General features: G+C 41.5%; 1 protein-coding gene across 2 annotated transcripts in view; it reads right to left on the reverse strand.

Moving 5' to 3' along the window:
- The window catches only part of LOC135548803 (rho GTPase-activating protein 26-like), a 128,215-nt gene that overhangs the window by 13,362 nt on the left and 98,070 nt on the right, over window positions 1–16,783 (reverse strand). For both annotated transcript variants that reach the window (XM_064978738.1, XM_064978737.1), the window contains exons 18-20: window positions 15,510–15,669; window positions 14,725–14,872; window positions 14,318–14,552 (exon numbers count right to left, since the gene is read on the reverse strand). In XM_064978738.1, the coding sequence (XP_064834810.1) occupies window positions 14,318–14,552; window positions 14,725–14,872; window positions 15,510–15,669 (543 nt within the window). The remainder of the gene's footprint in view (window positions 1–14,317; window positions 14,553–14,724; window positions 14,873–15,509; window positions 15,670–16,783) is intronic.

Consider the following 16,783-nt stretch of genomic DNA (forward strand, 5'->3'; position numbering starts at 1 on the left):
GCGACTTACAGCTGTAATCGCAGCAAAAGGTGGCGCTACAAAGTATTAACTTAAGGGGGCTGAATAATTTTACACGCCCAATTTTTCAGTTTTTGTTTTGTTAAAAAAGTTTGAAATATCCAATAAATGTCGTTCCACTTCATGATTCTGTCCCACTTGTTGTTGATTCTTCACAAAAAATACAGTTTTATATCTTTATGTTTGAAGCCTGAAATGTCGCAAAGTTCAAGGGGGCCGAATACTTTCGCAAGGCACTGTATATGAATGTTATCTGATGTTATTGATCAGGTATTGATTTCATGAATCTTATTTCTAAGGCTATAAATATTAATATATTGTTGTTTCCTAACTTCACCACCAGGGGGTGGCCCATCAGAAAGTCCAAGACCCAGTTGCACAGGGCAAGGTTGATACCCAGGGCCTCCATCTTGATTCTTGATGATGAGCTTGGAGGGTACTATGGTGTTGAATGCTGAGCTATAGTCAATGAACAGCATTCTTATATAGGTATTATTGTTGTCCAGAAGGGATAGGGCAGTGTGCAGTGTGATGGCGATTGTGACACTTGTGGACCTGTTGGGGCAGTATGCACACTGAAATGGGTCTAGGGTGGCCGGTAAGGTAGCAGTGATATGATCCTTGATTAGCCTCTCAAAGCACTTCATGATGACATAAGTGAGAGCTACCTACGGGGATGTAATAATTTAGTTCAGTTATCTTTGCCTTCTTGGGTACAGAAACAATGGTAGCCATCTTGAAGCATGTGGGGACAACAGACTGGGATAGGGAGCGATTGAATGTCCGTAAACACACCAGCCAGCTGTTCTGCACATGCTCTGAAGACACAGCTAGGGATGCCGTCCAGGCCAGCAGCCTTGCTAGGGTTAACAAGTTTAAATGTTTTACTCATGTCAGACACGGAGAAGGAGAGGGGGGGACGCCGTCTTTGTTAGTGAGCCGCGACGGTGGCACTGTATTATCCTCAAAGTGGGCAAAGAAGGTGTTTAGTTTGTCTGGAAGCGTGACATCGGTGTCTGTGACGTGGCTGTTTTTGTTTTTGTAGTCCGTGATTTCCTGTAGACCCTGCCACATACGTCTCGTGTCTGAGCCGTTGAATTGAGACTCCACCTTGTCCCTGCACAGGCATTTTGCTTGTTTGATTGCATTTTGGAGGGAATAACTACACTGTTTAAATTCAGCCATATTTACAGACCTTTCTTTTATGTGAATAGCTATTGGGAATAGGCAATTTATGCAACTGTTATTGAGGCTTTGACTGGCCCTGTTGATTGATGTCTCTGTGTACAACTGGCTGAGTGGGAGAAAAGGAAATGTTTGAGGTCTGAGTCACCAGGTACTTGTTTTTTCTCTTCCTTGCTCTACAGCTCTCCGTCTAATAAAACATAATAGATGAGGAAGAAACAATAACAGCTGAGATCCCCAGAGGAAAAGACCTTGACCCTGCCATGGGGTCATCGCTGAGGCCAACCAAAGGACCTGTAAGGTTCAACTTAACCAAAACAGACATGGTTTTCTGAGGTTTGTGTAAAATCATAATTTCGCCATCTGATAAAACTACAAAGACGACCGAGACAAAACTGAAGGCGCATTAGTAAAAGTTGTATCACTTTCAGAGGCTGTTTTGGATGGCCTGAACCTTTGACACCTAAATACGCCTCTTTACTGAGGTTTCCACTGAGGTCAGGGGCAAGCCTTTCCTAGTACTTCTTAGCGTTACCAGGATTACTATTTCTGAGCCATAGTACTGTTAAACAGCTTATCAGATTTAAAGGTTCCAGGGTCTCTGTCTTCATTCAGAAAATCTAATCAAAATGTTTGTATAGTCAAACAAGTGCTGTGTTAAAATAACTTGTATGGCAGTTCGTGGTGCCAACCGTTCACTGTCTAGCATCCTGGCTATTTTGAAGCAGTCTTTGAAGGGTAGTATTGGATCTGATTGGCTAATGGCTAGGTTTTCCCAGACTTGACGACTGTCAATTGACAGGTTTGAAAGAGGGAGCCTTTCAGCCACCATGTAAAAGCCAGCTATTAAAGAACAACTCCGCTCCTTTCAACACATTGGTTGTTATTATGAAGTCTTTAATGATTCCTACACAGTTTTAGTGTAATTTTATGTTTATTGATGAGCAAAACCAGAAATTGCTTCTCTGTGACTTTTTCCAAATAGTATCCCTGAGATAATTAATACAATAAATTAAGGGCAGTCATTCTCAGCGATCAATATAACCCGTCTGTAGTTTTATGATCATATTGGAACTCCCTGCTATATGTTGCTCTGGTTGTCTTTGTCTAATAACGTCTGTAAATATTTTAAACAGATGCTCAAAAACCTATAGAATGATATCAGAGAGGAAGAGGCGAAGGGGTGAAGCGAGAGGGATATCTGGGCCCCAAACAGTTTTTTCAGTTTTTTTCTTGGTGAGGGGTTTTTGTATGGAAGTCAATGAGAGACTGTCAAATTTGGTTGACAAAAAATATATTGGCTTATTTGCTATGCGAGGCTTAGTTGATCAAATAGAAGTTTCGTAATGATTAGGTTGTTACGAGTGTGCCTGGTCGTCACTGGTTACCATAGCCAAAAAGTAATAAACCCCGCCAGTTCTACAATTTTTCTTCTTAAAATTTGATTTTAAACCTAACCTTAATCACACTGCTAATCTAACCGTAACCTTCATTTCCCCACTGTTCTAAACTTTTTAGAAATGGCAAGTTAATTTCTCATCCAAAAATGCATCTCAAGTGCAAATACTGTTCAGCAGCTTAAATCAGCAGGATGGGGGGCATTTTTATTAGGAGGGACGTCTACTATGGATCGCTAAAATAATGATCATGATTACACTTCATCAATTGAAATACTATGGGGACACCTATACATCTAGCAGCCAAACACGAATGACTTACTTTTGATTATGAAAGTGGATGAAAAACAGATTTGGCTCATTAATCTATATGATCCAAATTAGGATGATCCACACTTCTTCTAAAACATTTTTGACCAATCTATTGAACTTGCACAATCAAATCATTATGGTTGAAGACTATAACACAGTGTTAGGTACCTCAATGGACTGTAAAGGAAATCACTCTACAAACTATCATCAACATGCCCTTAAGGAGATCACAAATATTATGGACACATTGGAAATAGTGGATATTTGGAAACTAAAAAACCCTGACCTAGTGAGATATACGGTACATGGAGGATACTTGATCAAACTAGTCGTCTTGACTACTTTCTTGTCTCTTTCTTTCTTGCATCAAATGTTAAAAAAGTATTGATAGGAGACAGAATAAGATCAGATCACCATCTAACTTGAATCAAAGTCTACTGGAGGACAACTTGTTCTTAATTAAAACAAAATCATTTATAACAGACTTTCTCCAGTACAATATAGGTTCAGCAAATCCCCTTATTGCTTGGGATACCTTTAAATGTACACTACCAGTCAAAAGTTTTAGAAAACCTACTCATTCAAGGGTTTTTCTTTATTTGTACTATTTTCTACATAGTAGAATAATACTGAAGACATCAAAACTATGAAACAACACATATGGAAATGTAGTAACCATGTCACGTTCTGACCTTTATTTCCTTTGTTTTGTCATTATTTAGTATGGTCAGGGCGGGAGTTGAAGTGGGCAGTCTATGTTTGTTTTTCTATGATTTGGGGATTTCTAGGTTTCGGCCTCGTATGGTTCTCAATCAGAGGCAGGTGTCATTAGTTGTCTCTGATTGAGAATCATACTTAGGTAGCCTGGGTTTCACTGTTTGTTTGTGGGTGTTTGTTTCCATGTCTGTGTTTTTCACCACACGGTACTGTTTTGGGTTTTGTTCGTTCCACATTTATTGTTTTTGTATTTCAGTCGTGTTCATGTGTAGTATTTCTTATTAAAAGAACCATGGACACTTGCCACGCCGCATATTGGTCCTCCGATCCTTCTCGCCTCTCCTCTTCGGAAGAAGAGGAGGAAATCCCTTACAAACCAAAAAAGTGTTAAACAAATATGTATATATTTTATATTTGAGATTCTTCAAATAGCCACCCTTTGCCTTGATGACAGCAATGCACAATCTTTGAATTCTCTCAACCAGTTTCACCTGGAGTGCTTTTCCAACAGATTAAATGGCATATAATTATGCCTTGAATTAAAAATAAATCACAGACAGTGGCACCAGAAAAGCAACCCATACCATTACACCTCCTCCTCCATGCTTTATGGTGGAAAGTACACTTGCGGAGATCATCTGTTCACCCACAACACGGCTCACAAAGAAACGGCGGTTGGAACCAAAAATCTTCAATTTGGACTCCAGGCCAAAGGACAAATTTCCACCGGTCTAATGTCCATTGCTCGTATTTTTCTCTCCCAAGCAAGTCTCTTCTTCTTATTGGTGTCCTTTAGTAGTGGTTCCTTTGCAGCAATTTGACCATGAAGGCCTGATTCACACAGTCTCCTCTGAACAGTTGATGTTGAGATGTGTCTATTACATGAACTCTGTGAAGCATTTATTTGGGCTGCAATTTCTGAGGCAGATAACTCTAATGAACTTATCCTCTGCAGCAGAGGTAACTCTGGGTCTTCCATTCCTGTAGCAGTCCTCATGAGAGCCAATTTCATCATAACGCTTGATGGTTTTAAAACTGCACTTGAAGAAACTTTCAAAGTTCTTGAAATGTTACGTAGTGACTGACCTTCATGCCTTAAAGTAACGATGGACTGTCATTTCTCTTTGCTTATTTGAGCTGTTCTTGCCATAATATGGACTTGGTCTTTTACCGGATAGCCCTATTACACCCTGTCACCAAGAACCCCAAATCAGATCAAATAACAACATTAGAGGATTAGATATCCAAGCCTTAAAAACAAAGGTGTCCATGTATGCCAATGACTCAAGTTTATATAATAATAATATATCCCATTTAGCAGACGCTTTTGTCCAAAGCGACTTACAAGTCGGCTGGGGCCACTACTTTTGCATATGGGTGGCCCCAGTGGGAAACGAACCCACGACTCTTGGCGTTGCAAGCGCCATGCTCTACCGACTGAGCCACACAGGACCCAGTCTGCAAGCTAGATCCTTGTTAGATGTCATTGAAGATATAGATAACCTTTCTGGACTCTCTGGACAAAAACCTAATTATGATAAATCAAATAAATTCTAATTTTATTAGTCACATGCGCCAAATATAACAGGTGTAGACCTTACAGTGAAATGCTTACTTACGAGCCCATAACCGACAGTGTAGTTTAAAAAAATAAATATAAGAATAAGAGATAAAAGTAACAAGTAATTAAAGAGCAGCAGTAAAAAATAACAATATATACAGGAGGATGGTTAGTTGAGGTAGTTGAGGTAGTATGCACATGTAGGTAGAGTTAATTAAAGTGACTATGCATAGATGACAACAGAGAGCGGCAATGCAAATAGTTTGGGTAGCCATTTGAGTAGATGTTCAGGAGTCTTATGGCTTGGGGGTAGAAGCTGTTAAGATGCTTCTTGGACCTAGATAAGTGTACCATATTATGTATTGGATCTTTAAAAAACACAACTTTTACATTACCCTACAGTTTACCTGTAAAATGACCAGACGGTGAAGTAGACATACTTGGTATTCATATCACAAAATATGTAAATGAGCTCTCCACAATGAATTGAATGAATGAAGATCCACAATGAAGATCTTGCAACCATTTTCTATTTATGGAAAAATTACACAGATTAACTCCTTAGTCATATCTCAGTTTACTCACTTACTTATGGCGCTGCCTGCTCCTGATGATTTGTTTTTTCAAATAAAAAATATCTGGGATGCTAAACCAGACATGATAAAGCGTACCTATCTATATAATGAATACTGTATGAACTGGGATCATTAAATATAAAATATAAAAATGGTTCTCAAGTAGAAAGTAAAAAGCTCATACCTTGTTTAAAAATTGGCTTTTTGCCTTTGTACAGATTGCCATATCTAATTTTTGATTAACTGAAAATGGCACCTTGTTCAAAGTATCTCTCTTGTACAAACAATGAAGAACTGGTTTAAATGTATATTTCAGCCCCCAGAAAAAAATTGAACAAATATTACAACAAATATTATGGTTGAATTCAAATGTGCTGGTTGATAAAATAACTGTATTTATGGAAAATGTATTTTAAGGGGTATTTTGTTTTTAAATTATATTTTAAGTTAAATCCTACAATTTGATTTTCCGGATTTTTTTTTTCTCATTTTGTCTGTCATAGTTGAAGTGTACCTATGATGAAAATTACAGGCCTTTCTCATCTTTTTAAGTGTGAGAACTTGCACAATTGGTGGCTGACTAAATACTTTTTTTGCCCCAATGTACACCTTACCCAAATACATTTAAACTCAGTTTTTCACAATTCCTGACATTTAATCCTAGTTAACATTCCCTGTCTTAGGTCAGTTAGGATCACCACTTTATTTTAAGAATGTGAAATGTCAGATAGAGAATTATTCAGCTTTTATTTCTTTCTTCACATTCCCAGTGGGTCAGAAGTTTACATACACTCAAGTAGTATTTGGTAGCATTGCCCTTAAATTCTTTAACTTGGGTCAAACGTTTCAGGTAGCCTTCCACAAGCTTCCCACAATAAGTTGGGTGAATTTTGGCCCATTCCTCCTGACAGAGCTGGTGTAACTGAGTCAGGATTGTAGGCCTCCTTGCTCGCACACGCTTTTTCAGTACTGCCCACAAATATTCAATAGGATTGAGGTCAGGGCTTTGTGATGGCCACTCCAATACCTTGACTTTGTTGTTCTTAAGCCATTTTGCCACAACTTTGGGAGTATGCTGGGGGTCATTGTCAATTTGGAAGACCCATTTGCGACCTAGCTTTAACTTCCTGACCGATGTCTCGAGACATTGCTTTCAATATATCCACATAATTTTCTTTCCTCATGATGCCATCTATTTTGTGAAGTGCACCAGTCCCTCCTGCAGCAAAGCACCCCCACAACATGATGCTGCCACCCCCGAGGTTCACGGTTGGGGTGGTGTTCTTCTGCTTGCAAGCCTCTCCCTTTTTCCTCCAAACATAACGATGGTCATTATGGCCAAACAGTTCTATTTTTTTTCATCAGACCAGAGGACATTTCTCCAAAAGTTCAGGTTATATCAATATAGGACTCGTTTTACTGTGGATATAGATACGTTTGTACCTGTTTCCTCCAGCATCTTCAGGCCCTTTGCTGTTGTTCTGGGATTGATTTGCACTTTTCGCACCAAAGTACATTCATCTCTAGGAGACAGCGGTATGACGGCTACATGGTCCCATGGTTTTTATACTTGCATACTATTGTTTGTACAGATGAACATGGTACCTTCTGGTGTTTGGAAATTGCGCTCAAGGATGAACCAGACTTGTGGAGGTCTACAATTCTTTTCTGAGGTCTTGGCTGATTTCTTTTCATTTTCCCATGATGTCAAGCAAAGAGCCACTGAGTTTGAAGGTAGACCTTGAAATACATCCACAGGTCCACCTCCAATTGACTCAAAATATGTAAATTAGCTTATCAGAAGCTTCTAAAGCCATTACATAATTTTCTGTTTATAAGCTGTTTAAATGCACAGTCAACTTAGTATATGTAAACTTTAGACCCACTAGAATTGTGATACAGTGAAATATACGTGAAATAATCTGTCTGTAAACAATTGTTGGAAAAATGACTTGTGTCATGCACAAAGTAGATGGCGTAACCGACTTGCCAAAACTATAGTTTGTTAACAAGAAATTTGTGGAGTGGTTGAAAAACGAGTTTTAACGACTCCAACCTAAGTGTATGTAAACTTCCGACTTCAACTGTATATATGGGGCTATATATATATATCAATCTAGAACAGGAGTATCTATTTTGGATGCAATCTGAATGGAGATGATGGAGATAGAGAAAGACTGTGCACTGATTTAAAGCAAAGATACTGTGACGAAACTCCCACTGTCTGTCAAATTCTTTCTCTGCTCGTTTACCTAAAGTAGGGTTTCTGGTGGGCAGAGTTGGCAGGATTGTGACAATCTCGTGACGATCCTCCCAAAAGGGTATAAATACACCTTTTCCCCATACATTGAGAAGACCCTCTCCACACAGACACAGTTTTTTTTTGTGGCATTTTGGGGCTTCGGTGTGTTTGTATATTTTGGCACCTCTCAACACACCTCATTATCACCATCTATGCACGCATCCACTCACTTACACTACTGACTACACACACCATTATTATTTGTATATAGGTTACTTGATTTAATGAAAATAGTTTTGTTATTATTTATCTCCGTGTTGTCTCCCTCTGTTACGGGTTAATTGCCGGTTCGTAACAAGTGGGGGCTTGTCCGAGATACAAGGTTGGTTTCTAGACATTTTGGCATATATCATTTTTTTGCATTATGATGGGTTAATGCTAATTGGGATGCACTTTGGTTGCTATTTACGGAGCATTTGTGCCGTTTTTTTTTTTTTTACTGCAAATTCGCATTAAGACTATGTTTGAGCTATTAGGATTCGGGGAAGCTCCTTATATCATCTCTTTCCTGTGGTGCCCTGTGTGACTGGCACTTGTTCTGGTCCGGTTTGGTGTGCTCAGCAGGGGAAGTGCGAGATTTCTTTTTAGCAGTTACTTGTGACTATGGCTTCTAATGTTGACAAGGTCATTTGCGTTCCATCAGAGGAACTGTTAGAATTATGTACTAAAGAACAGGTGTTGAAGATCGCTGAACACTACCAGGTTGAAATTAGTGATAAACATCAAACAATTCTGTTAAGTTGATATTGGAGGCCAATCTGATGGATTGTGGTATCCTCGTAGTTAGCACTGAGGCAGCCTCTGCCGAGGACTCCCCATTCCCCCAGCTGTCTCCCCGTTTCGCTACAATGGCCGATCCGTCTGTTAGCCATAGTAGTCTTCCTTTTGAACAGCAGAAAGAACTGCTTATGTTACAGCTAGAGCATGATCGTGTTAAGCTAGAGTATGATTGTACTAAGCTAGAGTATGTTTGTACTAAGCTACAAGAGCATGATCGTGTTAAGCTAGAGTATGATTGTACTAAGCTAGAAAAGCATGATCGTGTTAAGCTAGAGTATGATTGTACTAAGCTAGAAGAGCATGATCGTGTTAAGCTAGAGTATGATTGTACTAAGCTAGAAGAGCATGATCGTGTTAAGCTAGAGTATGATTGTAGAAAGCTAGAAGAGCATGATCATGTTAAGTATGAAAAGGAATTGGAATTTAAACAGGATTTGGAACGTTGAAGTCAAGCTGCCACAAGAGCGGCTGGAATTGGTTAGGGATGGAAAGCTCTCGGGGGAGTTTGCTTAGGGAAGGTGACCCTGATTTACCTAGGGGTCGCTCCTCTCTCGGTCATGCCCCGGACACTTTTGATATTGTTGGAAATGTACGGCTGTTGCCAAAATTTAATGAGAAGGACCCTGAGACATTTTTTGTTGTTTTTTGAGTGTGTTGCTAAAACTAGTTGGCCTGATTCTGATTCTGCGTTTTAATGTTGCAGTGTGTGTTGACTGGTAAGGTGCAGGAAGCATATTCAGCTCTTAGTGTAGCTGACAGCATCAGCTATGCTAAGGTTAAAATGGCTGTGTTACAGATTTACAAATTGGTTCCTGAGGCTTACCGCCAAAAATTTAGAACTTTAAAAAGGGCTGATAAACAGACTCATGTTGAGTTTACAGTTTAATCGCTGGTGTTCTGCCTCTGCAGTCAAGACTTTCCAGGGGCTGTGTGATCTGATTATCCTAGAGCAATTTAAGGATACAATCCCTGATTCAATAGCCACGTATATTAACAAACGAAAAGTGATGACTGTCTCTGAAGCTGCGGTTTCGGGCGGACAAGTATGTTATGACTCACAAAAGTGGCTTTGCAGAGCCACATATTCAGAGTAAGTGGGAGCGTTCGGAGAGATTTGGTTTTTGCCCACGAGACACTCTGGTTCACAGGCAGAGCTTCATTCATCTAGGGTTGAGCCTGGCTCCTGAGGCTCCTGAGGTAAACATGGTTTCTGTCAAGAGTGTCAAGACTGTTCTCAGGGCTAAAGGTAAATGTAATACTCGCACTGTCCCACATCCGTTCTCTCCTTTCACTCCGTCTCATGCCCAGGTACATGTGAAAGTCCCAATTGACCCAGATTATTTGCCTTTCATTACAGATGGTTTTGTGTCTCTGTTAGGAAGTAACAACCCAGTGCCAGTGAAGATCCTGAGGGACATGGGTGCCTCTGAGTCGTTTGTGTTCGATTCTTTGTTACCCTTCCCTGATGAGACTGATTCGGGGAACAGTGTTTTAATTAGGGGAATTGGGTTGAACACTGTCAGTTCCCTTGCATAAACTGATGTTGGTTTCTGAACTGGTGAAAGGCGAAGTTGTTGTAGGGGTGTGTCCTTCCATTTCCTGTTGAGGATATCGACGTTATCCTTGGGAATAACTTGGCTGGAGAGTGTGTATGGCCCGTTGTGTCTCCACCTCTAGTGGTTTCCGATAAGCCGTCGTTTGTAAGGATTCCCGATGAGAGCACGCAGAGTGTTCTCTGCGCGAGCGGTGACACATCCCATGAGCCTGGGCGACCTGGTCACTGCGCCGGGTAACAATAATGTTCTAAAGAAATATGTCACTACTTTCCCTGTTATCCCGTTATCAGTGCTCCGCTCCAATCTAATCAAGGAGCAGTTGGCTGACCCCAGAATATAATCATTGCATGACCAAATTTTGCTTGCCGAAACAGTTGGGAATTGGTGCCCATGGCTATTTTCTCCAGGATGATGTCCTGATGAGAAAATAGGTGCCACGTAGTAGTTGTTTAGTGGGGGAGGCTATTAGTCAGGTTGTTGTACCAGTTAACTTTCGTGAGTTGGTGTTGAAAACTTCCCACGATGATGTTACTGGACATCTGGGCATGAGGAAAACCTGCAATTGCATACTGAGACATTTTTTTCGGCCTAGGTTAAAGAGGGATGTTTCTGCGTTCATCAAAACCTGTCACACCTGTCAATTAACGGGTAAACCTAATCAAGCTATTAAGCTGGTACTACGGTTTCCTCTTCCCGTAGTCAGCCAGCCTTTTGAGTATCTGATTGTTGACTGTGTTAGCCATCTCGCTCTAAGAATGGTAGTAGTTAACTGCTCACTGTGATGTGTCAGACTACTAGGTTTCCTGCTGCCTATCCTCTCCGGTCTATCACGACTAAGTCCGTGCTAAAAGCTTTGACTCAGTTTATCTCGCTGTTTGGAATCCCTAAGGTTATTCAGAGTGACCGAGGCTCTAATTTCACCTCTAATCTGTTTGGTCACGTTCTCCAACAGCACCATATTAAAACATAATTTGGCTAGCTCCTATCACGCGCAGAGTCAAGGAGCGCTGGAACGTTTCCATCAAACAGTTACGTCTTTGTTGAGAGCTTATTGTACGGAGATGGATAAGGATTGGGAGGAGGGGTTGCCATGGTTACTGTTAGCCGCCAGGGAGGTTTCACAGGAGAGCACAGGTTTCAGTCCAAACGACATAGTGTGTGTGGGCTTCAAGCAGTGCTCCAGGATGGTTGGAAGTCTCCCAAGCCACCTCAGTCCCTGTTATCTTTTGTGTGTGATTTCCAGTGATGCCTGATTTCCAGTCATGCCTGTGAGATGGCATGACAGTGGAGGATGAAAGGAATATTTGATCGGCGAGCTGAGTCTCGTCACTTTAGTCCAGATGACCAGGTTCTTGCTCTGCCAAATGTTGGTTCTCTTTTTCAAGGTCCATATACGGTTGTGCACCAGTGTACTAGGCAAAACTATCTAGTTGCCACTCTGGGAATGGAGGAAAGCGCACCAACTGTGCCATGTAAATCTACTAAAACCCTATTATGTACGTTCCTCTGGGGCCGAACAGTGGGAGTCCGCAGAGGACGTTAAACCGGTTCTTTTGGCCGGTACTGATACATCGCTGGGTTCTTCTGTTTGTCATGCTGTGTCCATGCATGTTGAGGAGGAAGTCCCTGGTCCTAACGATTGCGTACTGCAGAGTAGATTGAAAAATTTAGAGTCACTGGATGTTTTGGATAGCCTTCTCGGTCCAGTCATGAATATACACGGCTGTGACGATAAACGAAGACAATTTTCTAGGGAGGTAATGCGGTCGGCAATTGATTGTGAGGTATTCTAGTTTGGGTGAACAAAAGGACTTGAGTTCCTGTACGTTACCAGAATCACACCATGAGTAGCTAATCATGAAACATACTCCTCCACCTTTCTTCTTCCCGGAGAGAACTTTATTGTTATCCACACGATGTATGGACGGGGACAGTATATCCGGAGTGAGCTATGATCCGTGACACAGAGTATGCTACAGTCCCTGATGTCTCTCTGGAAGGAGATCCTCGCCCTGAGCTTGTCTACTATATTGTCCAGGGACTGAACATTAGCAAGTAATATACTCGGAAGTGGTGGATGGTGTGCACACCTCCTGAGTTGGACTAAAAGTCGACTCCGAATATGCCAGCGGCGTCTTGGAGCAGCCTCTGGCATAAGTTCAATCTCCTTGGAAGGCACAAACAAAGGATCCAACTCAGGAAAGTTGTATTCCTGGTCGAAATGCTGGTGAGTTACCACCTCTCTGATATTCAAAAGTTATTTCCAGCTATATTTAATAATGCAAAGAAAGTTCTGGGCTAATAACGTGATTTTTTAAAATACTGTAAAATTTGCTTAGGAGCCTGAAACAAGGTGGCCATTTCAATTGGTGCCATCTAGCTCCTTATCAGATTTACATGAACACAAGTTACATCAATAAGGGATCATAGCTTTCACCTGAATTCAAGGAAAGAACCGGTGTCCTTAATGTTTTGTACACTCAGTGTATATCTGGAGAAGAGTGTAAAACAATTTCTAGAGTGTTGAAAGTTTCCAAGAGCACAGTGGTCTCCATCATTGGGAAATGGAAAAAATATGAAACTACCCAGACTCTGCCTAAAGCTGGCCGTCCGACCAAACTTAGCAACCGGGAAAGAAGGACCTTGGTCAGGGAAGAACCCAATGACCACTCTGACAGAACTACAGAGTTCCTTAGCTGACATTGGAGAACCTGCCAGAAGGACAACTATCTCTACAGCACTTCACCAAGATGGAAACCACATGACATCCGTTTGTGGCTCAAAGTGTATTTCTCATTCAATCTGCCGTGTCCACCTCCTATTCTGAGCAAGGGAGAGTGAGACTTGTGGTCAGACTCGCTCAGGTGAATCACACTTTTTTAAATGCTGATTTGAATGTCATTGACAAAACAGAAAAGTGTCAAAGAATCTTTTCACAAACATCCTTTCTGAATTTAAAATTAATCCTAGTAATCATCAGAAGTATCTGTAATATGGTTACAATACTTTAGCCTGTAACGTAATGGATTACAATTCCAGTATTTTTGTAATCAGAGAGGACGCACACGTGCCATGTGTGGGTACCTGTAGTATGTGTAGGTTGAATGTGCCAGAGGCTTTCTTTATGAACACATCTCACATCTCCCAGTGAGCAATATTACTTTTGTCTACCCTTGGGAGATTTCACAAGGCAAGATCAAATTCCATCAAACATGTCTTCTATCATCACTTGAATTGGTATTATGTCAGACTGTTAAACAGCCATCACTAGCACAGAGCAGCTGCTGCCTACATACAGACTTTAATTAATTGGCCACTTTAATAAACGGAACACTAGTCACTTTAATAATGTTTACATATCTTGCATTACTCATCTCATATGTATATACTATATTCTATACTATCTATTGCATCTTATCCTATGCCTCTCTGACATTGCTCATCCATATATTTATATATTTTTATTACATTCCTTACTTAGCTTTGTGTGTATTAGGTACTTGTTGTGGAATTGTTAGATATTACTTGTTAGATATTGCTGTACTGTCGAAACTAGAAGCACAAGCATTTCACTACACTCGTAATAACATCTGCTAACCATGTGTATGTGACCAATAAAATGTTATTTTGATGTCAACGCAGAGAATCCCCCTTGTCTGGTGAGGAGAAGGAGAAAGAAGATAGAAAGAGAGGAGGCTGAAGGAAGAAAAAGAGAGGAGGGGGAAAGAAAGAGAGCTTGTGTGTGTGTGTGTGTGTGTGTGTGTGTGTGTGTGTGTGTGTGTGTGTGTGTGTGTGTGTGTGTGTGTGTGTGTGTGTGTGTGTGTGTGTGTGTGTGTGTGTGTGTGTGTGTGTGTGTGTGTGTGTGTGTGTGTGTGTGTGTGTGTGTGTGTGTGTGCTTATGCATGTGTACTCACAGTGAGTTAGGGCGGCTCTGTGAGTTCTGCCTGGCCATCAGGCCCCCGTCCTGATCTCCGTCAGTGCTGGTCAGGCTGTTGCGTTGGGTCCAGCTGCCGCTGCTGTTATGGTTGACCGCTGCTGTGGAGGAAGAGCGGGTGGCTGATGGGTTGTTGTGGGAGGCATTGGCCTGGGCCGGATGAAGCTGCTGGGGCTCTGGAGTAGAGTTCACTACCACGCTGTTCCTCTTATCCACTATGTAACAGCAAGAAGAAGATGTACACTGAGTATACAAAACGTGAGTGGCTGAGAGGAGGATATTTAAGATTGGTGATCAACGTGTCAGCCGCTAAAGCAAATGCCGACTGACACTTTGAACATCGAAGAAGGGTGTGTGTGGTAAAGAGACTGTTGTGCTCCTGCCTACCTTTCTGGGTGTGTGTGGGTGTGTGGAAGAGGGTGAGGGGTCTCTCGCTGCAGGACGGGGCTTTGCTCTCTGCGCTTTTCCTCCGAGGCTGCAGGTTGAGCTGTAGGTTGGCCGGGCCACCTCCCGGAACTGGCATATCCTTGAATATCTGCACACACAGGACCGTCAAATTCAACCTACACATACATAGAATACCGGTACCCACCCATGGCTAATATATCACACAACTAACTATACATTAGTTCACACAACTATAAATAGTTTGACAGTCCTATAGTAGAGCCTTTGTGAGAAGAGAGGAGATTATAATGATCTGTTATACATAGCGTAATACTTTCCATTTCACTCCCATAATGGTTTCAGGTTTTCAGAGATGTTATCAGCAAGTAATACTGTTGATGCTTATGTTCCCACATTCCTCTGACAACTTTGCTCCCGTTCCATTCAGATAATCAAATCAAAACTCTGGGGCTGATGAATCTGGGTCATTAGTTTGCACCGGTATGCTTAGTGAGAAATACTCCTCCACCCTGGCTAACCAGATTATAGTTGTGACTTTTCTCACCCTTCCTCTCGTAGGCCCCTTTTCAGAATGTGCTTGACTTACAAAAAACTTTAGGTATTGGGTATTGGACAGAGGTTGAACAGTTGCCCTACACACCATTGTGTATGTCCAGGGAAAGAGAAATGTGGTAATGTGGTGATAGGGGCTGCGACTTAGAGACTTGTGCCGTCATCCATGTCTGGCTGTTGAACTGTGTTGAACAACTGACTGTCTGACTCACCCTCTCGTGGTTCTCGATGAGGATCTCTACCACAATGTTCTGGAACTTGATGTCCATGATGGCGGCCACAGTCTCCTCCTGGGGCCTCAGCAGAGTGGGGCCAAACACCACGCCCAGGTTGGCCACAGTCATCAAATTCTGCTGGTGGTGACTGGCCACACTGGGGGAGGGAGGGAGGAGAAAGAAAGGAGAAAGATGAAGAGGTGTGTTTGTGTGTGTGTGAGAGAGAGGGGGGGAGGGGGGAGAGAGAGAGAGAGACAGACAGACACAACGAGAAAGAGAGAGAGATAGACAGACAGACAGACAGACAGACAGACAGACAGACAGACAGACAGACAGACAGACAGACAGAATGAGAGAGACAGAAAGAGAGGGAAGGAGAGAGAGAGAGAGACATGCCCAAGGCATGTTTTTGCATGATTTGGGAATGCCCAGAGGTCCTCCCACTCTGGAATCAGGTTTTAATTTCTTTATCCACCATTGTTGCTAAAAAATATACTCTTTTCACCAACAACAATCAATGACGATTCTTTCATGGAACGAAAAACCAATATGGCTAGCTGGACTTACAGCAGCCAAAAAGATAGTTGTTTTGCTTTGGCAAGAGCCTTACTCTCTGTCAAAGGGCGCTTTCATTTATGGACCCAGCTAATATGGAACTTTCTGTGTCCCATATGCATGGTGCTAAAGAGACAAATGTTGAGCTGTGGTCTACTGAAAAAAAATAAGAGAATTGCTATGATATCTTCAGTAAATGGGGTCCTGTGTGGTTGCGGGGTGGGAACGGGTGGGTGTTCAGTTTTTTGTCTGTGTTACCATAAATTGAATTAAATACAATAAATTGACCACCCCAACAACAACAGCATCATCTCGCTAGTGTGCTATAAAAGGAATAGAGTGCCATTTAAAACACAAAATAAGTGATTCTTATCAGAAATTATGTCTTTCAGTGAGCGGGCTTATTTGGCTCTGTTTAGCTAAAAGATATGATAATGTGGCTCTTTATTCAGTAGCGCTTAAAATGTACCTAACAACCATGTTATGTCCGATTGTGACATGCAAGTTCAAATACATTTTAAAGCCAAGAAGTTATGTCCGATTGTGACATGCAAGTTCAAATGCATTTTTACATGACCAAATTAGTAGATGGCCTGCAAAAAGAATACGCGCGCACTGTAAAAATGTGTGGACCAGAAAAAGGCTTTCACTATATATTGTTCCTGCAGTGAGGAATTGCAATCTTTAGTGAATATATATATATATATATATATAAC

The sequence above is a fragment of the Oncorhynchus masou genome, chromosome 11 (genome assembly GCF_036934945.1).
Source record: "Oncorhynchus masou masou isolate Uvic2021 chromosome 11, UVic_Omas_1.1, whole genome shotgun sequence".
Taxonomy (NCBI): domain Eukaryota; kingdom Metazoa; phylum Chordata; class Actinopteri; order Salmoniformes; family Salmonidae; genus Oncorhynchus; species Oncorhynchus masou.